Below are 26,746 nucleotides of genomic sequence, written 5' to 3'. Positions count from 1 at the left end.
GAGAATCAAAGAAAGAAATCTGATACAACAAACTAGTGCTTGAAAAGGTTTCTTCCATCTTGAACAAAACATCGACAATCAAATTCTAAGAATCAGTTCTCGTACTCAAAGTGAGCACATGTACAGGATCTTGAATAAAAATAAAAATAAAAAGTAGAAACAAAGAGTTTTGTTACTAACATAATTCAAGAACATTATAATAGGATCCCTAATTCGATCTCTTTACATTATGATTCACAATCCTAATGCATCTACCAAACCTAATGAGCACAACTAATACAACATTGCAACAGTTTCTCCTTCTCTCAGCCATGACACATGGTTTCTGGCACAAAGAAGAGCACTTGACTTGCCAAACAAAACTGTTAAAAATAACAAAACTAAAATGTCAGGGAAAAAAAAAAATGAATAAAAAATTATTACAAAAACTAAGAACAATGCATGCATCATATCACAAAGAATCCAAAAAAGAAAAATAACATAAAATTGCAGACCTACTAAAATCAAAAGAACAACAAAGAATAGATCACATGAGCCAACTAGACCTAGCCTAGTTGGCCACCATGACTTTCCTAAAGGTTTAGTCCCTAGGAGGAGGTAATGAGTTCAACTCTTCTTAGGGGGAGTTGAATTAAGGAGATAAGCATTTGATGCTTTGCAAAGGGTGAGGAGACTAACTTCCATAAGTGCTAATCTAACAACTAACAACTGACCTTCACCGATCAAAAAAAAAAAAAAAAGAATATATCACATGAAGAGAACGTCAATCTATCTTCAAAGCATCCACAAACCAATAAACAAAATGAATCAAGAAGATAGTAATACATCAAGACGACGTTTACAAACAAAAAATCAAAAACCATTCCAACAATTAATACTCTTAGGCCATGTTTGATTCACAAGACTAATAGTGAAAGTATTAATAATCCTATCAAATTAGTATGGTATTCACTATCCAATTGGATTAGTAAGATAAATTATCTCCTTATCTATTGTTTGATTTGCATTGGATTACTAGGTAAAAGAGTCCTTTTATTTTATTTCCCAACTTAGGATATATAATCCGACCCCTATCCCATTACTAATAATCCTACAAATTTATTGGATTAATAATCCTGAAACAAAATTTCAAAACAAAAACAGGATTATTGGACCCACGGATTAATAATCTCAATTCCATGCTCTAATCCTGTCAATCAAACATGCTCTTAGAGAACGAATCAAACTGATAAGGAAATCCCAGTAAACAAAGAAAAAATGATATGGAGGGTATAAAAGTCCTAAAAATGTCCTTAGCGCCTGAAATGTAGATTTAATACCTAGTAATACTAATGCACATGTCCTTGTGGACCCAAACAACTTCAGCATGGGCTCAAGCCTAGAATGACTTTACAAGGCAGATTTAAGGGTTATTGCCCGTCGTTGTTACATACTTCAATATTTTTAAGAACAGTATAATATAATTCAGAGAGCAGCATTAAATAAAGAGACCATATTCAGGAAACCAACTTTAGAGTAATATCTTTGAAAGATGACCATAAGTTCTAAACCCTCACAACTTAACTGATTAACAAAGCAGACTAACAATTTTTATTTATTATTATTATTATTTTTAATCTTATATGTATACACAATATGAGTAATGAGCTTTTAGTACTCAACATAAACTCATTAGTGGCAAAATAGGTCCCACTACTCTAAAATCCACCACCACCTTGATCCGAATCAAACTCAAAAAAGATCTCCTTTTGAGGTCCAACACCTAGATTTGGAGTCATGCCACCCAAAAGTAAAAAAATGTGAGTTTTACATAAACAATAAGACTTTAATGACTAAAGTTATCCAACATTGTCACATAAGATCACAAGTTTAGTAATATTAAACAAGGTTAAGTGACTGTTTGCTATAGTGTGTCACTTTCGATTGCTCTTTATTTTGTTTTCGACATTTAGGTAGTATTTGGTTCATTGGAATGAAGTGGAATGGAATGATTCCATTCCATCTCATTCCAATAAACCAAATAGAGCATTAGTCATATTTGGTAGCTAGTTGATGCTATTGTTCATTGATGTCACAATCTGCTTCAAGCACTAATATGGAATATGTTCATGGAGCATTCCATCTCTCTATTTAACTATATAGTATGCAGTATATGTCATATCGATAGTATATGGAAGCATGCATACAATGCATCAGCTCAATGCATTCCCACTAAACAAACAATTTATATAAAGAAAAATGTGAATAACACCTGACTACTAATGTTTCTTGAAAGCAGATGCCACGCAGAAATTAAGAATCTCAAAAAATTAGGAGTTAATGAAGATTACCCTCACCTGGCAACATTGCTCTCACCTGCTTCCCAGGAGCTGTTAATGAAATATCCATAACAAATGAAGTTTAGCCAGAAAGCACAAAGGGCTCACAATGACGTCAACAGCAGAACTTGACTTCAAAATGATAGGCATTTACTCAGTCATTCAAACTACAAACAACTCTCTCCTTCATATATTTCCAAGTTTTTTTCTTCTTTTTCCACCTTAATACTGCCATTTTCTCACATTTCCATTTGCGATACCTTTGTCGATCCTTTAGCCAGTCAGAATAATCCTTCCCCCTCTTGCACTCAACGAAATCAACCAAATCATCAAATTCAGATTGTTTTTCCCCAGTTTTCAGTACGCACTTGAGATAAATCTCACCATTACAGGTTTCCTCCTTTTCCTCTTCTATGCTAACAACACACTGTATGTTATCCTTGCCTGAGGAATTTGTTGAAGTTTCTGCTTGCCCATTTTCACTTGCGATAGAAGGCATACAGCAAAAGAATCTCACAAAATTAGATAAAGGGTGAAAAGATTATTTTAGCAGTTATCAATAATAGAAGCAAGTGAATAACACCAACTTTCTCAACAACACATAACTCAGGGTCTATTGGTAGCAAGGGAAATTAAAGTCTGGAAAGAATAAAGGTTGTGACTAGCAATGCTAACATTTGTGTATTATACTATTATGTATGTCGTGGCCTAATTTCTAGAAAACAACCTCAGGAAAAAAATATGAAGTTGTCTTACTTCATCGCAAAATTGATAAATTTGTTTCTCCCAATCAAAAAAAAAAAAATCTGACGAGGAGTGGTTTTATAATGATGCCACAGCAGTAGCACTACAAACTAATTTCAGTATCATGTTGTAACTATACTTTTTTTCCAGAACCAATTTTTCTTCCAAGCAAAACATATATTACAACCTAAACAAAAGACCACCAGGTCCTCCATTACCTATGAAAGTAATGCCGTCTTTCAAATTATAAGTAGATTATAGCAAAGAAGTGAACGTCCAATAGACTGTAAACAACAAACAGATTTAAAAGGATAATAACGATGTTTATGGAATAACATAAACAAAGAAATTCAAGGTGCTAGTTTTAGTAGAGTTACTGCCATCCAAGAAGTTGACAATCTTTTTTTTTTGGAACAGAGATGGAAATTCAAGCACAACATAGATCCAATATAACACATAACATACTTGGACAATTAGCAAATAGCATTTTAGGTACTATCTTATACAATATACACAAGAATATCATATACCTCAAGTACAGTGTCTGGATTTTCTGAAATTTGGATGCAACTACAAGGCTAGAGCTTTGATCCACCTGCAACATTAATCAGTAGTCTGAAAACATGTAACATAAGCATTTAAAAATATATTTATATATATATATATATATATATATATTTAAAGAAGACAGGTTAAGCAAAAAATTCACCTCTTGAACATTATCATGAGGTGATCCAGATGAAATGGGTTCTAATCTGTCAACAAACCTCAATGCATCTAAATTACCCTCTTCGAAAACAAAGAGATTCATCAATGTCACAATTGTCGATATGCAGCCCTTCACTAAGAAATCAAGCCCAGTACAGACACTTAATGATAGCAAACCCAAAAAATGCAACAGCATTAGTTTGGATTCTTTATGCTGCGTTGGGTGAGTTTCCATTAACCCATATAACGGCTTTTGAATTGGTAAACAGATGTTAAATTGTTGGAAACAACTGATAATTCTCACTATAGAATCATATTCCTTGCATGAAGAGAAATCTTTCAAGGTCTTCAAACAACCCAAATTGCCATTATGCATCAGACAACAAATAGCTTGTAACAATGAACAACTCATTAACTTCAAAATCGAAGCAAGAAGATATATATCTTGTGGACTTGTATCCCCACTAGCATATAATGCAGTACTGTCAACTTCATCAGAAAAAGCTTTCAATATAATGCAGCTTAAGTTTGACAAAATCTCATCTCTGAATGATACGTCAACAATATGTTTGCTTTCCTTTATGTATGCAATAGAGGAAGTGGCTAGGTCAGATTTTTTCCTCAAGAGAATGTTGTGTAACCGTGATTGCCATGAATGATCTAACTTGCTAATTAGATCATTAATTTTTTTTCTTGTGTCTGTTTTAACGTAAGACTCGAAAGATGGCTGAGAGTTTCCCCCATATGTACTGAATTTAAGAACAGAATCCTCATCACCTGAAGGACAATCATTCATTTGCAAAGTTGACATGTGTTTCAAGTACAAGATGACTGACCTTTCAAATGCTGATAAGTAACAATCCATTAGTCTGACATCTGGCTTCATATTTTCCAAACCCATGCCAATGGTGTCAGAAGCCATGGAAATCAGATGCGCTTGCAGAAATTTTGGTGCACAAAGCATGGAAGGATTGAGAAGCAATACTAAAACTGCAGTCAGGCTCACTTCAGGAGCTCTGAAATCCTCCCCACGCAGCCAAAACAATCTATTGAGGAAATTTTCAAATGCTTGCTCATCTGGTAACGATAGACAAAAATGAGTAGAGAGAACTTCTATAACACTTCCGATATCACCATGACTAGAGTGGCACATAAATAGCTTTCTATTGGTAGACGAACGAGAATCAATCAGCTTAAAGTACTCTCTTAATTGTCCACGCACCAAAAGCTCATCTGCAAACACCTGACGAAATAATTCTCTATTATACTGGCAAGCTGCAAAGAACCGTTCAAACAGGTAACCGAGTGGAGAAAATTGTACAAGATGAGAGGAAAAGGAGACAATATATATATAACTAGGATCAGGGTTATAAACTTTTAAAAAATTCTTAACATAAACAATACTCATGGTGACAAGACATGACGCAATCATGCTATTAAGTTATACAACTTGCTCAAATACATAATTAATGCAAAAATAAACAAACTTAAGATTTGATATTAGGTATAGTCACTTGAAGAATAATAATGACATTAGCAATGTTTTGGTCCCACGAACTCTTCTACATGTATGAAGTACCTGTGTCACATACTCAACACTTGGATAAGGAAACGAGATGTGTCTAGAAAGTGTAGTTGAACAATTACCTAGCTAGCATACTTAGTAATTTGCATTAATAAAAAAACTATGCATAAAACCTAAGAAGCATGGACACTTTCAAAACAGTGGTTTGTCCGTATCGAACTCATGTTGGACACTCATAAAGTCCATATCGTCTTAGTCCAATCTTTGTCCAAAACTTTCTCCATGCCAATGAAGTTCTTCCATAGCACTTCTTCCATCAAGCTCTGCCATAGCACTTATTGAAGCTTTCAAGGTATCTGACTTATCCATGTGCTTCTAATAGTAGTGGCTAATGTTCAACCCAAAGTCAAACATTACAAAATCATGAAATTGTTGACCTAATCCTAATCCTAACACTAACAATTTCTTTAAGTACAACCAACACCTCTAAGATGTTAGACGAAGATAAATAAAGAAACAACCCTTAAGAGATTAGCTCTTGGTTTCCCAAAGTTTTGTCCCAAATTTCTATTAGTCTAAGTGCCCATTCCACTTGTGCAAATGTTGACATCCTCAAATCAAAAGATTAACAACTAAGCTACACAAAGCCTTCAAAATTTTGAGAGGACCCATCTCGACATGACACAAGTACGAATATAGAAAACAACCAAGATGTGGTTGTTTCCACCTGGATATGGCAATGAAATTAACAAATAAATTTTTACACTAATGGACCAACCTTCCTTTTGTTTTTCATGGCTAATGCTTCACCAATTAGTTTTACTTCTTCAAAAGAAACTAGAGAAAAGATTATACTCTAGAAGAAAGAGGAAAAAGGGAAAAGCCATGGATCACCATCAGCTTTTCTTCACCAGATACCTATAGGATACACAGTTGACATCAATAATTTGGCTGCCCTATTCACCGACCGACATCATTTGATGTGCTTGTGATGCCTCCAAGGATCGACATCATCCTTGTTGCGTTTCAATTTTCTCACCCTTTCTTCCCCTCTCTTCTTTATTAATCACAACAAACCCTCTTTTTTTACCAAATCACATCTCTTTTCTCTCTTTTCAATTTTTTATTTTTCTTCGTCGATTAAGCAACTCAAGATCTCTTGCCTCAAGAGAGCCATGCCTAAATTCTTATGCTCATAGTCCTCACATACATATATAGCATATTTTGGCTGTGTTTGGTCCTCACATACATATACATGTGTAAAAATAAATTGATGTATATTATTGATTGATGTGTATGTTTATTGATATCATTACAATGATTCATGATTCCTATATATAGAAAAGGGTGGGTGTGTAGTAGGTGAGGAGTAGGTGGAGTAGGTGAGTGTGTAGTAGGTGGTAGTGGTAGGTGTGTAGTAGGTGAATTTTAACAGCCCCCCGCAAACTCAAGGGGGATAGGAACTAACCAACTTGAGTTTGGAGAGAGTAACAAAACAAGAAAATACATAAAAATAAAAGAGGATAGGAGACATTGTATGGTCGTGTCAGACCATTGGTGAAGACACTGGATGGTGGTGTCATAACGTTGTAGAGGACACTGTATGGTGGTGTCATAACGTTGTAGAGGACACTGTATAGGGGTGTCATAACGTTGTAGAGGACACTGTATGGTGGTGTCATAACGGTGTAAAGGACACTGGATGGCGGTGTCAGACCGATGTAGAAGACAGTTTATGGGGTCATGTCGGACCGTTGTAGCAGACAATGTTGTGACAGTTGTTGTGACAGTTTACAGAGTCTTGCTGGACCCTTGTAGAAACTAACCGGAATCTATGTCGGGACAGTTTACAGAGTCTTGTCGGACCCCTGAAGGAGCTAACCGGAATCAATGTCGGGACAGTTTACAGAGTCTTGTCGGACCCCTGAAGGAGCTAACCGGAATCAATGTCGGGACAGTTTACAGAGTCTTGTCGGACCCATGAAGGAGCTAACCGGAATCAATGTCGGGACAGTTTACAGAGTCTTGTCGGACCCTTAAAAAGTCGCACCCTCAAAAGGTGTGCCCAATTTTTCAAAAGGCGTGCCATCAAAAGGCGTGCCCAATCCATAAAAAAGCGTCCCATCAAAAGGCGTGCCCAATCCATAAAAAGGCGTGCCATCAAAAGGCGTGCCCAATCCATAAAAAGGCGTGCCATATATGATGGCGAGGCACGTGAGTACCTTGGCTGGCGCGCCCGTTTGTCGTCTGGCGTCAAGTGGCGCGCGATACGCGTGGCTGCCTCGGCTATTTAACCAAGACGGAGGCTGAGGCTGAGGCAGAAGCTGAGACAGAAAAAACTGAGAGAAACCTCTGAAAAATTCTTCGTTTTGCTGAGAAAGATACTCTGTAACACTCTGTTGCCCAGAAAAATGGCTTCGTCTTCCCGCGGTTTGCTCACCCTCTTTCCCGACCTCAACGAGTCAACAAGAGAGAGAACTGGTGCGGTAGCACTGGAACCTCAACCAAGCGCCCCGGAGTTTGCTCCGTTGAACTTTCCGATGCGGTCTGTGGAGCAAAGAATGGCAGTGCAGTCGGATGTGGAAGCCAATCAGTATACATTGAAGTCATGTGTGGAAACCATGACTGCGGTTACAAACTTGTCGAACCGGCTGCAGAATAGGGCAAATGAGGTGCAGCAGTTAAACTCCCAGCTGGCTCTGCTCCAACGCATGTATAAGGATGCGCGAGCAGAGATAAGTGTGCTAAAGGCGGAAAATAAGGAGCTGAAGCGGAAGGCCACCGTGATGTTCCGTTTTGGAGGTCCGCCATATTCTGCAGTGGAGGAGCTGGGTGGAGTGATCGTGCCCAGTGGAGTGGGAAACACGGAGGCAACACCATCAAGGGCCGCCCAGGACGGAGGCAAGAAGAAAAGACCGGCGGAATAGGCGAAGAAGTGAGGTCGGTTGGTGGCCGGCTGCAGAAAAGAAAACAAAGCTTTTGGTGGTGTGTGGTGGTTTGTTGTTTTTTTTTTTTTTTTTTGGTGTAAAATTGTGATCGGGGTTGATCCCTGAGATGAATAAAATATGGTTTGGTGTGCAAAACGATATGGTATGAATGGAATTGGAAAAAGATTAAAAATAATGTGAAAGAAAATAAAGAAAGAAATAATAAAAATATATTTGAAATCAAAAATGAAAGATGGGGGAAATAAGGAAAGTGGTTTGGAGAAAATAAATAAAAATAATGGAGTTTGAAAGCAAACGGAGGAGAGATGATGTTTTTTGTTTTGTTTTTTTTTTGTTTTTGTTTTTGTTTTTTTTTTTTTTTTTTTTAATATAATATAATAAAAAGAGATATATATATATATATAAAAGAAAGAAAGTGGGGAACAAGGAGTGCACCAATTAAGCTGTATAATAAAAAAAGTTTGGGCGGTGGATGCAAAGTGAGGAGAGAGAGTGAGCAGATATAGAAAAGAAAAAATAAAGAAATAAAAGAAGAAAAGAAAAATGGGTGGAAAATATGTGAAAAGGGAAAAGTATATATATAATAAGAATAGGGAATTGGGTGGCCCGAGGTTCAATGCATTTGCTGATTGATTTATTTATTTTATTTGTTTGTGGTAGAGTGGATCACATGGGGTGAGCAGTGATAAGAAAAACAATGTGGTTATCACCGAGGGAGTGAGAGGGGCCGCGGAGGGAGAGAAGAATCTGAGAGAGATTTCTAGCTGTTTCCAGCCGAGCAAGACACGAAGATCCCCATTTCCGTTGCCGACGATTCCACCGTGAGTTGGTTCGAAGAGCGACGCGACGAGGAGGAACAGGAGCAGAAGAGTGACGAAGAATGAGACTGAAACTGATCATCCAACGGTTTAGAGCCCGCCATCCAATCTGTAGTCATGTATCCATTTATGTTTGCTGTTCCAGCACCTGGGAGATAAGAACCCAATTGATTCCGAGTGCGATGAGCATCATTGGGATTGATGCTGTCACCAGTGAGAACACTCTTCCCTTTGTCCAGTCCTCCAATTCCGAGTGCCATCTTTCCTCGGCAATCGCTACTGTCAATATTTATACTGGCGTGGCTGCCCAGTGGGTTGTTGGCATCCTCAGTTGCACCGTTGATACAATTAGGTTGTTGTTGAGTAGCTGACGAAGAGAGAGAGTCTTGATAGAGCAGTTGCCATGGTGTAATAATATGCTGCGGAATGTGTGTTTTGATCCATCATTGTTGCAGACATGGTGTTCGACGAAATGTCCTAGAGGGATTTTGGGTTTGCTTCGGCGAGGTGGTGAAGAAGAGTGAAGGTATGTGTAGAGAATTTTAGCGGACTAGGTTGAGGTCCGGCGGGCGGCCAATGCGAGGTTGCCGCCCGCCGTGAAGCGAAAAATACTAAGTTCTTAACTTCGCTCTGATACCATGTAAAAATAAATTGATGTATATTATTGATTGATGTGTATGTTTATTGATATCATTACAATGATTCGTGATTCCTATATATAGAAGAGGGTGGGTGTGTAGTAGGTGAGGAGTAGGTGAGGAGTAGGTGGAGTAGGTGAGTGTGTAGTAGGTGGTAGTGGTAGGTGTGTAGTAGGTGAATTTTAACAACATGCTTCATAGGTTGTATTCATGTCTTTGTAGTCGGCGTATCCTTCGAGTAGAGATTTGAAGTGCCTGACCCCTAGATACACCCCCACACGACACTCATACCTGGGTACAATCCATCTTTTTGCTTTTTATGTGCCCCACAAATAAGCAATAGGCAGTAGATCAATCTTTCATGGGGAGCTAATAATCAATCTTATAATATACATGTGGCGCAAATCTATATAGTTAACCCCTCCTTTGTATCCTAACCTTGCTTGTCATGCATTGCCTGAAGCATTTTTTAGATTCCTCTGAATTCTAAGTATATAATTAATTTGTTTAAATTTACAACATCTGAGAACTTACAAAGGGAGTTAAGTGTTCTTCAATTCCAATACTGGATTTTCTATACGTGCACGTGTGTGCATGTCCATGTCATGAAGATTTATTTACAGTGCTATAGCCTAATACAAACAATGTGCTATAAACTTCCAGTCATGCTATAGCCAATAAGCTATGTACATTACCTAGTCGTGACTCATGAGTTCTAGTATGTGTTCATAGAGACAGCAATATTTATTTAACATTTGAATAAAAATCTATTACTCTGAACAAGTTGCAGTTCTATGTCCAATAACAAAGGGAGCAAATCATATATAACTCAATCTGAAAATGTAAAACAAATATCAAGTGAAAATTACAAATATTATGAGCATTAACAAATGTATAGCTTAAAATGTATCTGGTAAACAACTCCTAAAATCAGTAAAGCATGCTTGTTAATAACAGTATATAAGTTGTAACGTAATATTATGCAATTCTATTTCTTCCTTTGTCAAGCTACTGAGAATATAGGTGAATAAAGTAGGAAAAAAAGTTGGACTTGTCAAGAACCTCAAGCATTGTGCACAAGTAATGTAGACGAAGATCAACCGGCACCATAAAATGCCAAGAAGCAACAATGTCCTCGGTGAAAGAGGTGCTACAATCATTGTCATTATATATGTATTTGTGATAAACTTTCTCGAAGCTGATAGTATTATCATCATTTCTGTTGGTTAAATTCTGTGAGCATAATTCTCTGAGTATATCAAGAAGAACTTGGCCGTTTTCCAAAAGACGATACTGATCAGCTACTAGCAAGTTCAACAACACCATACAACACCTTAACTGAAGATTTAATTGTTCAGCAGTGGCCCTGATATCCAACTGCATCCTAGCTTGTCCTGGAGACTGACTTGCAGAGTCATCAGGTAAAACAGAGAGAAACTGCCTAAACATCTTAGAAAGCTCTTTGAATGATATATCAGAGAGACTACATATATCTTCAAATGACACCTTGATCCCGTACTGACCAATTCCGTTGTTGCAAAAAGTTGAATCAGTTCCAGCTCTTGGATAACACGTTGGAGGATTAGAAGACAAATGGATAAGCAGATAATACAAGCTTTTTAGTAGTGGTGGTTTCAGACCCTGCTATTAGAACAATCAAGTTTTGAATCAAATGAAAGAAGATGTTATTTTGCATATACTATAAAATAAAAAATCAAAGCACAAAATTTCATAAAGTAAATTTGGCACAGTAAATCTGAAAATCTGACTTTGTATTCTTCTTCCCATGAATTCTTCAACAAATAATAGATGAAGCATAGAATAGAAAGAAGATGAGTATGTTTTTCCAATGCAATTTGTCAAACAATCATATGTTTCCCATACCAAATCAGATCATCATAAACAAGGTCCACATGATGAAATTGATCATGAAGTGTGTGTTCATGTATGTTGTTATGAAAAAATGACAAAATGGAAAAAGATTGGGCTGTTTACAATTTGTTGCCAAGAATGTAAATCAGGAAGGAAAAACATTAAAAAAACAGTGAGAAAATGGCAGACTCTGTAATTTTGATACTTCTTATATAAGTTTTCAAACAGAAAGTAAAGAGATTTCCAGTATTTAAGCTTCTAGAGTGTCTTATGAATAACACAGTTTGATATACAATTTTCCAAACATGTTAGCATCATTGCATTTCAATTCCCAAAATGGATACTATTTTTCAAAATATAACTAATATGTTATCAATATCTGAAATTTCACCTTCGCTTATTCCAAAGCATTTCAGAAATTCTCAGTCCTTCAGCAAATGCATTACATGAGACATAATTAAACTTCTCCAAATATGTTTCCCCATTTTTTTTAAAGGCAAATGCTAAAAAGAATGCTCCTGGGGCATTGTTTAATGAACAATGCTACATCTACTTAAATTCTTACTAACATTCTTACTAAAAACATAGCTAGTGTTTGGTAGAGTTTTCTAAATATGATTTGAGAATAGAATTGTATTTTGAGTTTGTGAGTTTTGGAATTATGATTTGAGTGTGGAAAATTTGTTTAGTGAAAGAATTTTGAATTGAGTGGAACAATTTTAATGTGACATATGATATTTGATACAAAAACTTACAACTCATAACCAAACACACAACTCAAAATTCTATTCAAAGCTCATAAAAGATTTTAAAAAATTCTGAATTTTTTTTATTTAAAATATAAAAAATAACAGGTGCCAATTGTTTATAAAAAAAAAAATAGCACTGTTCCAGTCAACCGGCCAAACGTCCGGGAGGACGACCGGTTAGCCCAAATTTTCCTACCTTGGAAAGAGTTTTCAAAAGTGAGTGTGGAATTAATTTTTAAAAACTCTAAACAAATAAAACACTCAAAACAAGGGGTAGATATATGTTTGGAGAATAGAACCAAACACAGCCATACATGTCCCAATATCATTGGTTGTTTAAATATTGTTACTTTTTGTAAAATATATTGATGGATATTATTGATTGATGTTTTTTCCAATTACAAGGATTACTATTATATAGGAGTGTGTTTGGGAGTAGGTGGAGAGTAGGTGAAGTGGAGGTGGTAGTGGTGTAGTGGGTTAGGTTTAGTGGAGTAGGTGAGGTGGTAGTGGTGGTAGGTTTAAGGTAAATTCTAACAGCCCCCCGCAAACTCAAGGAGGATAGAAACTAACCAACTTGAGTTTGAAGAGAGGAACAAAACAAGAAAATACATAAAAATAAAAAAAGGATAGGAGACACTGTATGGTCGTGTCAGACCGTTGGTAAAGACACTGGATGGTGGTGTCATAACGTTGTAGAGGACACTGTATGGTGGTGTCAGAACGTGGTAGAGGACAGTTTATGGGGTCATGTCAGACCGTTGTAGCAGACAATGTTGTGACAGTTTACGGAGTCTTGCTGGACCCTTGTAGAAACTAACCGGAATCAATGTCGGGACAGTTTACAGAGTCTTGTCGGACCCATAAAGGAGCTAACCGGAAGCAATGTCGGGACAGTTTACAGAGTCTTGTCGGACCCATAAAGGAGCTAACCGGAATCAATGTCGGGACAGTTTACAGAGTCTTGTCGGACCCATGAAGGAGCTAACCGGAATCAATGTCGGGACAGTTTACAGAGTCTTGTCGGACCCCTTAAAAAATCGCATCCTCAAAAGGTGCGCCCAATTTTCAAAAAACGTGCCATCAAAAGGCGTGCCCAATCCATTAAAAGGCGTGCCATCAAAAGGCGTGCCCAATTCATCAAAAGGTGTGCCGGACATGATGGCGAGGCACGTGGGCGCCTTGGCTTGCGTGCCCGTTTGTCGGCTGGTGGCAAGAGGCGCGCGATGCGCGTGGCTGCCTTGGCTATTTAACCAAGGTTGATGCTGAGGCTGAGGCAGAGAAAAGCTGCGAAAAACCTCTGAAAAAAAAACTTCGTTGTGCTGAGAGAGAGAGGCTGAAAAACTCTTCGTTGAGAGAGAGAGTCTGTAACATACTGTTGCCCAGAAAATGGCCTCGTCCTCGTCTTCCCGTGGACTGCTCACCCTCTTTCCCGACCTCAACGAGTCAACAAGAGAGAGAACTGGTGCGGTGGCACTGGAACCTCAACCAAGCGCCCCGGAGTTTGCTCCGTTGAACTTTCCGATGCGGTCTGTGGAGCAAAGAATGGCAGTGCAGTCGGATGTGGAGGCCAATCAGTATACTTTGAAGGCATGTGTGGAAAGCATGACGGCGGTCACAAATTTGTCGAACCGGCTGCAGAGTAGGACAAATGAGGTGCAGCATTTAAACTCCCAGCTGGCTCTGCTCCAACGCATGTATAAGGATGCGCGAGCAGAGATAAGTGTGCTAAAGGCAGAAAACAAAGAGCTGAAGCGGAAGGCCACCGTGATGTTCCGATTCGGAGGTCCGCCATATGCTGCAGTGGAGGAGCAGGGATTAGTGATCGTGCCCAGTGGAGTGGGAAACACGGAGGCAACACCGGCAAGGGCCGCCCAGGACGGAGGCAAAAAGAAGAGACCGGCGGCAGAGTAGAGAAGGGATACGGAAAAAAATCCTTTGGTTGTTGTGATGATGGTCTTGGCTGTTTTTTTTTTTTTTTTTTTTTTTTTTTTTTTTTTTTTTTTTTTTTTTGTAAGTGTGATCGGGGTTGAGCCCGGAGATGAATAAAATAAGGTAAAGTTTGTGGAATGTTGTTGGTGTGATTTTGTGTTGTTGGTGTGGTGAATAATAAAAATAAAATAAAATAAAACAATGGAGAAAGAAAATAGATAAAAATATTTGTGGAGGAGTGAATGGAAAAACATCGGGGTTTTTTTTTTTTTTTTTTTTTTTTGTGGAATATAAAAAAATAATAAGAAGATAATGGGAAAATGGTGATGCTCACGAACAATGGTAGGGATAAAGGAAATATATGATAATAAAAATATATAGAGATATATCTATTAAAATAAAAAAAAAAAGAGTGTAACGTGGGTGGAATAAAGTAAGGGAAAGGATGGAAGACAATGTCTGGTGGAGAGAGGGACCAGAGAGAGAGGAAGTGAGTTGATTAAAAAAGATGGGATGAAAAAGTGTTGGGTCAAAAGTGGTGGCGAAAGTCACATAAAAATTGATTAAAAATAAATAAAGAAGTGGGAATGGAAGCAAAAAAGGGGACAAAGCCAGTGGAAAACATGAATGTAACCACGTGATCGCCTACTGAAATGCCTTGGACTGAGTGGGAATCTGCTGAGTAGCTTCCTCAGATAGACCAGTGTCAGGTGAGGCTTGTGCTTGTCGGATTCTGCGTTGATGAACATCCCAGTTGTATATGCGAGCGATTGTGACCTGAGTAATCGTCACTTGATCCCTCAGGAATTGTAGATCTGCAACAATAACTTCTAAACTGGCTCTAGCATTTTCCAAATTCATTTGTAGAAGCTTGGTGGCCTCTTCACATGAGTACTCCAGCATGACATTAGTTCCCAGCCATAAACATACTGAATCAGTGTCCTGAATGCGTGCTTGAGAATAGATGCCTTCAGACACTTCGAAATCGGCTAGCAGTGCCTCACCAGTACCCTTCTTAGCTTGCAAAGTAGTGACTATATCCAAGCACTTCTCAATGTCTGGGATCTTCCCCTGAAGATCCCTTTGCTGTGCAAGAAGTTTCATCTCGACCAACCTGTATTGCTGAAGCCTTTCTTGGAGGAAAGAGAGGGTGGAGTTGACATCGAGACCTAATTGAGAGAGGTAGGTGTGTACATCTTCCACGAAAGCAGCTGCTGGTATTCCTCTTCTTTCTGTAACCCCAGATGATGCTGACGACGACGACGATGCTGTTGCCATTTTCGACACGGAGAGAGAGATGGATCTGACGGCAAGGGTGAGTTTTTTTTTTTTTTTTTTTTTTTTTTTTTTTAGGTCCGGCGGCGTGGGTATTCCGGAGGGGTTTTCCGGCGCTTCTAAGCTTTGAATGGACAGAACAGAGAGGTAAGAGAAGTTACAGTCTGGGTATGTGTAGAGGTCCGGCGGGCAGCCAAGGCGAGGCTGCCGCCCGCCGGTGAAGCAGAATGAATAGGTTCTTAACCTTGCTCTGATACCATGTAAAATATATTGATGGATATTATTGATTGATGTTTTTTCCAATTACAAGGATTACTATTATATAGGAGTGTGTTTGGGAGTAGGTGGAGAGTAGGTGAAGTGGAGGTGGTAGTGGTGTAGTGGGTTAGGTTTAGTGGAGTAGGTGAGGTGGTAGTGGTGGTAGGTTTAAGGTAAATTCTAACACTTTTTTGATAACCAATCACATTTGGCTTCTTGTATTTTTAATAAAAATTTCAGTACGATTGTTAGTATAAATAGAATTATTCTTGTTTAATATTGGGATTAAGGTAAAAAGCACCTTGAAAATATGTGAAAATATTAAAAATATATATATTGATTTCAATAAATAAATAATGCATCGAATTTATGGTTGTTTTGGGAACTATGCTTTTTGGCAGTTGACGACAGGGAAATTCTATTTACACACCACACACTCTCTCAGTACACACCACTTAATCATTGCACATCACATCTAATTTTAATTTTCTATTTTTCACTCAATACACACCATCAATTTTTCAATATTCCCAAAATATCCTCATCTTCTCCAATCACAACCCTAACCCTAACCCTAACCCTAACCCCACCCCTGCCATCAGCCGTTACCATTAGCCCTCCTACCTCCTGCGGCCGCCGCCGCCCTCCGACTGACACCATCCCTGGCCTCACCCTGACACACTCTCTTCTTCTTCTTCTTCCTCTTCTTCTTCTTTATGTGGATTTATCAACCAAACACAAAAATAGTATTTCATAGTGGATGAGAAAAGTGAGAGGTTCGATATTAGAAAGTTGTAGAACCACTGTTATATAGTAAACTGATGATGTACAAATGTGATTTGGCCGATGAATAACTAAGCAAAAATTGTAAGAAAGAAGAAACTTAAACCCATAATTTATCGAGAATCCTGATAAATGATCTAGATTCAATTCTCAAATGTTGGGTCTTACTTCTAAAATAAATCTCAACCACACATTATTTTCTAAACAAATTTCTAGTAAAAATTTTGAGTTTGAAGTTCTCGTAACAAAGAAAAATGTGTGTTATCAAAAAGTGGTAGGATTCTCTCTTGTACAATAAACATAAGTAAAAGTTGTATATGTAAAAGAAAAATGTGTGTTATCAAAAAGTGGTAGGATTCTCTCTTGTACAATAAACATAAGTAAAAGTTGTATATGTAAAAAACAATGAAAAACTTACACATGATATAGAAGATAAAGTGTCTCTCAATGAATATATGAGTCTATTCAATTTAATTGTATAATGACTTGTAGGAGCATGATCATTCAGTCTATATAAAAAATACTAATTTTTAACTTTTAAAATTATGGCTGAGTTTAAATTTGAGAGAACTTGACAATCTCGTGGGCTCGTCAAAAGTTTTGTTTCGATGATTCAAACCGTTCATTTTGTAAAGCCCTCGGTATATATCATTTATAGAAAAAATTAAATTGATCTGATAAGCATAACATTTTTATTTTATCATATATCTCTGAAAAAATAGACAGCAAACATATTTTTAAAAATAAACTATTTTTTTTTACACAATCAAGATAAAATTTACATGGAAGGTCGTACAAAATGAACAATTCGAATCATTAAAACATAACTTGTGGTGAGTCACGAGCCCGCCAAATTCTATCAAGTTTATATTTGAATTTTTGAAAAACTCAACCATAAAATTATGTATTGTTATATGAAAAATTCTAGAGATCCACAATTTTATATCTACAAATTCAATTAAAATAATGTAGCAAGACAATTGGACACTATCTACTACTATAATTAAGTGTGTGACAAATTAAAAATTAATATATATTAACATCAATTATGCCACATCATTGTGGATTAAATTAGATTTTTTTTTTAAAGAGTTTCAAGTATTATTATTATTATTATTATTATATGAAGTTCTCTAACAGATGAAAATCGTAAAGCGATCATTCACAAAAATTTAGAAGTCTTAGGCCTCGTTTGGGAAGCGACCGGTTTAGCCAAAAAGTCAAAAAGTTACTAAAAAGCCAAAAAGCCAACAACTCATACCAAAAAGTCAAAGATTCTCTTTTCTCTCTACTTTTTGCACATCTTTTCATAAAAGTCAAAAAGTCCTCCCAAACATGCTAGTTTTTTTTAGCTCATATTTTAACCAAATAGCCAAAAAGTTACTAAATTAGCATGTTCCCAAACGAGGCCTTAGTGTCTAGTGCTACATGGTGCATGTGACTATTGCTATATGGTGCCTTTTCAGGGGCAACGGGTTGACAAAGGTATTTTGGGAATATGAAAAAGTAGAAAACAAGTGAGCGGTGTTTTGAAAATATGAAAAAATAGAAGAGGGTTTCTATGTACACCTACCTTAATTCTTTGAAACCCCCTCTCTTTCATTTTTCTTAATTCCAATTTTATCCGAAGATAAAATTCCATTTCTACCCTCATCTCTAACCCTCTAACCCTAATTTCCCAAACCCTAACCTTAATTCCATCACCTCCGGCAGCCACCATGTACACTCTTCACGCCTATTGTTAGTCGTCCAACCACCGCCATCATCACAGCACAGCCGTCACTCCCAACCACCGCTATCATCGCAACACTCTCTCTTCCTCCTCATTCTTTCCACCACGACGCCGCTGCCATCACCGCCCACCACCACCATCGGCCACACCTCCTCCTTTTTCTTCTTCCTCTTCTCCCGAAACCCTAACCCTAATTCCATTACCACCCACCACCACCGTCGACCACACCTTCCTCCACCCTCGCCACTAGCCGTGTCTACACTTTGTGAAACCCTAGCCGCCAAACCCTTGGGGGGGGGAAGAGAGAGAGAGAGAAAGAGAGAGACGTGAGGAGAGGGCTTTCGCAGGGAGAAGAAAAAGAAGAAGGTTGGATTAGGGTTCACAATCAGGGAGGGGGTTCGCGATGGGGTGGGCGATAGCTATGGTGGCTAGTAGTGACAAAGGAGGAGGTTGGGTTAGGGTTTTGCAGGTGAAGAAGAAGAAGAAGAGACAGAAGGGGTGGTTAGAGTGGCAACTGGCAGGGAAGGGGACTACTGGAGAAAACAGAGAAGGGGAGGAGTGGAAGACGGGTAAAGTTGGGAATATGGTGGGGATGAAAAAGAAAAATAGGTATAATGTAATTTTGGATGGTGTGGGACCAAAGAAATGGAGGGTTCAAAGAAAAAAGGTAGAAACATTTAGTAGCCCTAAAAATAGAAAACAAGTGAGGATGTGTAGTAGATTTTAGGTGGTTCCCAAACTTAGCCTAGGTTAGAGTCTCCTGTTCTTCCATTTTTTGTGTCTTTTCTTATGTCTGCCTTCCGTAAAAGAAAAATGATTGATCCACCGAATTTGAGCTCCCCCGAATTACCCAAATTACATAAGCTGAACACCTGGTTAGATGACCGCTCGGACAACCAGCGAGATGACCGCCCGAACGACCGGTGTCACTCTTGTCAATTGCGACTGTCACCCTTGTCTACTAATGTGTCAACCGGCATCCTACCAGACCAGCGGGACAACCGCTCGGATGGCCAACAAAACGATCAGCATGCACAAATTCGGACAATTCAGGTGAGCCCAAATTCGGTGGATGTAGCAATGCTCTAAAAACCTCCAACTAATTACTTTTCTCATTGTAGAAATAAACCGTAAACTAAAGATAATTTATCAAATTTTAATAGAAATAGCAAGAAACCCTAGCTTTAAACAAAACGAATCAAATCAAGTCAAGTTAAATCACACAAGTTCAAGTATGAGAGAGAGAGAGAGAGAGAGAGAGAGAGTACCTGGGGAGCTTGAATGGCGGATAGGAGGTTTTGGATGAGCTGAGAAGGAGGAGAGTTGTGAGAATTTAGGGGTTGATTTTCAAGGTTGAAATGCCTCTGTTTTGGGGAACCCATCTGCGAACACAAAACAGGCATATACATATACATGAATATATAAATCATGAAGACGGAAACCCATTTTTGATCTCTTCAGACTTCGATCGGTTTGAATTTCAAGTTTCCATTGTGATTTAGGGTTTAGGGTTTTGACAATGAGTTCTTGCTTTTGGCCAATGCAAAACAAAGGGTGAATCAAGAGCAGAGATGTACAAGCAACAATTCAGACTTGCATTTTTCTTTGGCACTGATTTATAGGTCAATTTATTTTTTAAATTAATAATTTAAACAATATTTTTCATTTATTGTATATCAAAAAAAAAAAAAAAAGTCTTACAAAGCAAAAAAAAATAAAACCTAAAACTTAAAAAATATTTTATTATATTCCAAGCGAAAGCTCACATAATCAAAAATTTAAAAAAAACAGAAATAAGTTTCAAATAAGTGCTACACAAATATGGATTCATCTTTAAAATGCGTCACTCAAAAGGGTGTATACACAAAAAAAAACATAAATAATAAGTGCTAGGATCAAAGTCCAGCAACAAGAAATAGGTCTAAGGTAAGGGGGAAAAAAATAAAAGACATAAAAGTAAACAGAGCACAGAAGTGACTAACCTCAGCTTTAATTTTTGCCTCTAACAGTACATCAGGAATTGATTGTGTCGTGTTTCCACTCTGTATTGGACTGTCTGATATTTGCTCAGGGAGACCATTCATAATTTTTTTTTTGGGTGTAGTTTGCACCTGCTGCATCTGCTTCTTCTTTGGTGTAGAATTTGCATGTCGCTTCAACTGTCTAGGCATCTTCATATCTTCCAAATAACATATTACATATCAAATTTATTCAGTCGACAATGGGAGTAGGGAAGTGTAGCACCTAGCAATAAATTAAATATCGAACTCAAAACATGATGAAGATGAACACAAAAATGCCTCACAAAAGGATTTACTTCCCAAGTTGCGGATTGACCTCAAAGGGATTTGAACTTTTCAAGAAAGGTGCCTATAAACATTCTTATAAATATGTACTGATCAAAAAGATTCCATTTGAAGATGTGATTCGAGGTGCAATTGCTTCTTTGGGCGTACCTCTTTCTCTACTAGGTTGTTTTAGTGGCAAAAAATCTCCATATGCAAAGTAGCTCATTTTGCCAACGAAGTTTTAGAAGGAAAGTTATTGTCTGCCTTAAGTTATCCTAATTTACCTCCTTTTAGAACTAAGGGATCTCAGTCCATCTGGACATCAAGGCTCTTTGGCTTTAACCATGGTGACAAATTCAAAATCCTAGAATTCACCGTACTGGGATAATTTAGAATCAAATAATCAAGACATAAAAAAGGAGCAACCCAATGCATCAGGCTCCTGCTAAAGTTGGGTATGGAAGGGTAAGATGTACACAGCCTTACCACCATTTCCGGGCTTCTGAGAGGCTGTTTACTCAAACCTGTGCCACTAAGACGTTAAAACCAAGCCTTTATCATTGGGCCAATCCGCCCTTTCATGAAATAATCAATGCATAAAGAAAATGAAAGGAAAATCCAAGAACATAGTTGAGAAGAAGATATGAAGCATAGCATTGCCATCTCAGAAAATTCTATACATAATTTGGAGATGGGACTTTTCTTCCAACCGGGAATAGGCCCTCATAATTTCCTTCCCAGGTGTTCTGGATATCCATCCTCAATATGGTTCTACATATCCCTTCATCTGGATATTAAGGATCTGCACATTTCTCTGCGATTATCCCAAGGTTGCATAAATTTTATCCAGCCTTATCACAGATCTATCAAACGGCTATGGTTATTACACTGCCAACAATGGACCAGATTAAGAAAATTGTTCACTGTTTGATTTTTCCACCACACAGAAGATATAAGGGGCATCAAAATGTAAATTCTCTAAAAACTTCCATGTAGTGGCAAATGCCAGTTTTAGGTGGTGTTTTCAAGTAGATTGCTTTCTGCAATGTATACTAATTTGGAATTTAAACCTTGGGAGTTTTATGTAGAGTTCATTTTGAAGCCACTGTACTTTTTAGCATTCAGATGCACTTAATATTATTATAAATTTCTCTCTGATATTTCCCCAAATCTCCTTGTTGATTTAAAGATGAATTCATCTAAGTTGAAGGAGGTGCTTTCTTCCTTTCATGCTTATCTCCATTCAAATTGGAGAACAATATAGGACTGAGCATGGATCGATCTAACCTTGAATTATCAAATTTTGGCCGCTGCTAATTCCTAAATGTGGTTGCAAGTCAATAGCATGCATGGTTTGCTCTGTCAGAGGTCTGTCATTCAGCCCAAGCCAGGTTTACATTGATGGCTCCCACCTACCCACCCCCCACCACCACCATTTTAATGATTACCCCCAACAAATTTTGAGTAAAGACTCATTTCCGTGGATGCATGCATCAGGTAAGCCCATAAAGAGTTGAATGCAAATAGTCCTGCTACTGAGATTTTCCTCAACAAACTTGCGGGCCTGTCTGGCTTTGAATAAGCCTTACACTCTAAGGCCAAAAACAATTGCAGTGTTATTGTACATTTTACAACGATATGGTATTATCTGCCAAAACTAAGCCTGGTGTCTTCCATTACTTAAATCATTTTTCTCTTCAAAATCTTGCAATATCATGATTTAAATTTGATGAGTTAAAGGCTACAAAAAGCTGAATGTGGAGGCATATAACATGAGAAAAGATACGTACTGGCTGGAGATTCTAAAGGAGAACATGGTGAACCAACACAATGTTGCTTTTTTTGTGGATTTTGTACTTCAGAAGCTTTTAAAAATAAATCAGGATTTGCATGAAACCCAAAATATTTGTGGTATTAAACAATTTGCAGGCCTTCTAAGTGCAGTGGTTAAGAGTTCATGACATCCTAACTTGAAAAACGGTGAAAACTTTTCCAGCATGCATGGCGTGCACTTACTCTCAATAGCTGGACAATCTTTGTCATCCACTTTCTTGCTCGGGATCTCTTTGCCATTTACAGCAACCTATATCAAATTAAGACAGAAAAGTGCAACTGTTTTGACATCTAAAATAACAGCACTAAAAATAATATAGAGGACTGAAACTCTGTAAGAGGTAATGGTGAAACAATAAACTTGCATCCAATGAACTTGCTTAGACTAAATTGAAATAATGAAGAAGAAAGACAATTAGTAGTGGCTCAAGGGTAAGGCAATTTAGGCACTCGCCTAGTAGAGGAGGACCTCACTTATTATATCATTACTCTACAGTGTGTACATACATAAAAGAAACCATCAATCAAAACCTTCCTCAACATTTGAAAAAGTAAACAATAGTATTGCATAAATAATTATTGGGGGTGTTTGGGAAGAAAAAAAATAGCCTAGTTTAGGCTAAAAATCACAAAAAGACAAAATAGACTAAAATAGCTAATAAGACAAAATATCACATCAAACCCATAATCATTTCACTTTTTCTCTCATAAACATCACATCCAACCACAAAAAAATCCAATCATCTTCCCAAACACAAAAATTTTAACCTACTAAAATAGCCAAAAACTAAAATAGCCTACTAAAATAACCACTTTCCAAACGAGGCCTATTATCAAAACAAAATACTATTTTGTCAAGCATTTTAGTATGGGGTTTAAGGTTCAGGCCCATCACCCTCTTCTTCACTACAAAAAGTAATTGTCCTTGTTTACTTGGTTATCAAAATTATAACATGTACATTCACTTGATTGTTTATTGTTTTTGTTTTCCACAAAAGTACGAAATCTTAGGGCATCTCCAACGGTATATCAAATATTTCACCAAATCTAAGTAAAAATTTGAGAAATTCCTCTATCTGATATCCAACGCTCCAACGGTGATTTTTTGGCTGTCAGCAAAACGCCGGTCAACCGGCAAGTGTAATCCAAAAAATTTACAACCAGTGAGAGAGAAACTGAGGAACACACCAACCACACCACACAGCTATCAAAGAGTGAAGTAGCACCCAAAGATAGAAGCAGTGAAGAATTACAAAGGTCAGTACAGATTATAGGCACAAAGCACAGCTTACTTCTATGCTGTATTCACTTTATGTGCAACATGTTTGAGAAGAACACTGAAACAAAAAGAGAGTAGCAAAACAAGCAATTAAGTATAAATTGGTTGGATACTGTGAGAATATTATTCTCACAGATACACCCAAAGGTTCTGTATCAGGAAGGTGAACTCTGGCTTGCTTGGATAATTGCCCTTTTAGTATACAACAGCTACTAATGCTCTGTTTTCAATTTCAGAATCAGTTTTCTGATTTTTTTTTTTTTTAAATATAAATTGGTTTAACAAAATAAACACCAAAAATATGTTTTTGAAGTTTTAGAAATCATTTTTGCCCTCAAAAAAGGTTAAACCGTATGAAACCCCTGAGTTTTTTCTTTTTCTTTTTTTTTCCAATTCAATTTTTTCACCAAAATAAGTTTTTTTTCCCCCCCAGGAAACAAATTCTGAAAACCAAAGAGCCTAAACATTTCTACATCTTATAGCCTAACAGCTTATAACTTATATCTGTGAACATAAGCTGATTTTTGACTTATAAATTAAGCTTCTCCTCCTCCACTTAAAGATTAAAAGTTGATTTTTGACTTACAAAAAACTATAAGTTGTATTGTTAAGCTGAACCAAACACATCAAAATAGCTTAAATTAAGCTAAAAGCTTAAATAAGCTGGAAATAAATCCTACCAAATAGGGCAAACAGCTACTTGAAAATAAATTAAAATTTTGACTTGGCGATTACCAAAATATGAAAAATCTAAAATTTTTGTTAGGTTTCATCTCACTCGGTTGGGTTTCATCTTTCTTTGTGGTCTGTCTTTTATCAACTCCACATTGGTAGGAGTTTCGTGGTTTTGTTCCTTGGGCAAGAGGATGGTTCCTGAAGTTGCTCATTTCTCTGAGTTGGGAGAGTTTGATTAATGGTAATATCTCTATCAATGACTATTTCGACACATTGATAGGTGGGTTCAAATATTGTATATGGAGCTTCTTTGATTTCTTCCACTTCGTCTATATGAGTCTTTCCCACAGTTAGGCTTGGCCCAATCATGAATTTCTTCAACACCATAAACTTAGGACTCAGACATTGCTTCTGAAGTTTTGGATTCTTCAACTTGGAACTTCATTTGCATCTATTTTTCTATAGTTGCACTCATGTCATAGTGTTCAATTGTTGGAAGCTTTGACAACATGCCAGTGGCTTCTATAAGCTTGATCTTGTCAACTTCTGTTTCATCTTCCTTTGTGCTCTCATCTTGTAACTCAATCTCTTTCCTAAACTCTAGAATCAAAGTAAATAGCAAATACCCTTTTCTCTTATTCGTTGTTCTGTCTCTAGAAGGGAAAAAAAACCATTTTCGATTTTCCCCAACTAGTTTTTATATCCTTTTCTCTCTCCTCTGTTTTACTCTGTTCTCTGAAACACAAACCTTGCTCTTGGGTTATCCCCTTTCTTTCATTGCAGTCTTCAACTGGGTTGAACTTGAATTTGATTGACCTGAATTTTTTGACTAAGTGGATGATCAGGTGGACATCCGGCCGGACGTCCGACCGGTCGTCCAGTGGGTCCAACACTCAACGACTACGTACAGTAAATTGCTGAAAAATGCAAAACATCCTTAGTTTGGTGAAAGATTTGGGATGTTCTCAATTTGATACAGCTTTGATAAAACTATTGGAGACCAAAAAGTGTACTTTTTCACCAAATTCAAATTTGGTGATGGATTTGGTTAAACGTTGGAGATGGCCTTACATGATTTAATTTAGTAATTATCAAAATTGTTTTGATTGCGAAGTTAGATATATTCGATGATTGTCAATCAAAAAATTAAAATTACAACAAATAATATTGTTTTGATTGTGAATGTTATGAATTTTCAATAAAAATTATTCAAATCCTCGATTAGATTTTCCGCCTTGATAGACTGCAAAATAACTTACAACCATAACCTGTTCTTTAAAGAAGCATAATCAAGATTAAGAGTTTTTTGTTGTTCACTCACACCCACTATCCAAAGGCAACAAGTTTTCTTGTTTGTTTGATGATTTGATCAAACTCAGTGACTATTCCATTACCTGGATTAATTAAGTTGTTAATGTACATCCTATAAAATTTCGATATGTTCAAGCTTGTTTACTTTCCATCCAGCCAACTAAGCATGAAATTAGTACAAATGCAAGCATAATTTTTTCAATGTCTTGACTGTATCAGCACCCTATCGAAATTGAGAAAGCAATTCAATCAAAAAATAAATAAACAAATAACACAAAACCAAGCCGAAATTGAGAAACTCACCTTCTTAGGAGCTCCGGACTTTCGCTGTCTCTTCTTCTTGCCTTGACTCGCGCAATACTCTTCTTCTTCGTTGGGCTTTTGATCGCCATCTTTGTCCTCTTTCTCTGTTGCATTGTCTTGCGACCTATGCGGGAACAGTGTCGAGTGGACCAATCTCCGGCTGACGGGTTGCTGTAGATCACCGACTCCGGCGACCTCCGCGGCCGAGTTGTGCATTGGATCAGCTTAATTAGGGCTGGTTTTCAAATTAGGGTTTTGTTTAGGGACACTATTTTGGGGTTTGAGAGCAGAAGCAATCTAGAGAGAGAAAGTATGGAGAGAGAGAGAGAGAGAGAGAGAGATTGGGGATGGCGGGAGGGCTGATTTCCCTGACTATACCATTTTCAAAATTTTAGTCCACTTTAGCGGTGTCTTTTTGATTAACAAAAATGAGTGAGACGTTTAAAATTGGAGCTTTAAAGGGCATTAATTTGTCATTTTTTTTCTCTTGTTTTGTCTTTTACCTTTCTTTATTTTATTTTATTTATTTTTTAATGGTGACAGCTCATTAGAGCTGTTTTTGAGCAGCTCTAATTAGAGCTCTCTAGCAAAATTCAAATATTTATTCCCACTCTAGGGTGGGTTTTGTAAACACTTTGAAATTTTGGAAATTTTTGAAAAGTGGTTTTGGAATTTTTTTTTTCAAAAAATTTGAACTACAAAAAATTTTAAAAAAATTTCTCAAAAATTATATCTTGAGATACAAACCAAACAAGCC

The 26,746-nt window shown here is 37.2% G+C and overlaps 1 protein-coding gene and 1 pseudogene across 10 annotated transcripts; both read right to left on the bottom strand.

Annotated features, from left to right (window-relative positions):
• On the bottom strand, positions 1-26,375 carry LOC114317316 (2-isopropylmalate synthase). 9 transcript variants are annotated; one of them, XM_082920537.1, is made up of 10 exons: positions 25,990-26,375; positions 22,605-22,671; positions 20,283-20,479; positions 19,569-19,682; positions 10,762-11,343; positions 4,607-5,013; positions 3,772-4,519; positions 3,593-3,657; positions 2,337-2,800; positions 1-362 (listed from the first exon to the last, which is right to left on the bottom strand). In XM_082920537.1, the coding sequence occupies exons 1-9, from the start codon at positions 26,203-26,205 to the stop codon at positions 2,473-2,475; spliced, it is 2,724 nt and encodes a 907-aa protein (XP_082776663.1). In that variant the 5' UTR covers positions 26,206-26,375; the 3' UTR covers positions 1-362; positions 2,337-2,472. The 9 variants fall into 9 exon arrangements, with proteins under 9 accessions (XP_082776663.1, XP_082776664.1, XP_028119821.2 ...); XM_082920538.1 differs by having other exon boundaries at positions 3,772-5,013; positions 20,283-20,544; positions 25,990-26,374; XM_028264020.2 differs by having other exon boundaries at positions 3,772-5,013; positions 25,990-26,374.
• On the bottom strand, positions 14,777-16,245 carry LOC145822726 (prefoldin subunit 3 pseudogene; annotated as a pseudogene). Its single transcript, XR_014364406.1, has one exon. The product of XR_014364406.1 is annotated as a prefoldin subunit 3 pseudogene (transcript).
• Positions 26,376-26,746: the final 371 nt, after the last annotated feature.

The sequence above is a fragment of the Camellia sinensis genome, chromosome 3 (assembly GCF_055761805.1).
Source record: "Camellia sinensis isolate YWXY chromosome 3, ASM5576180v1, whole genome shotgun sequence".
Lineage (NCBI taxonomy): Eukaryota > Viridiplantae > Streptophyta > Magnoliopsida > Ericales > Theaceae > Camellia > Camellia sinensis.
The sequence above is the reverse complement of the archived record's forward strand: the minus strand, read 5'-3'. Positions and strand labels throughout refer to the sequence as shown.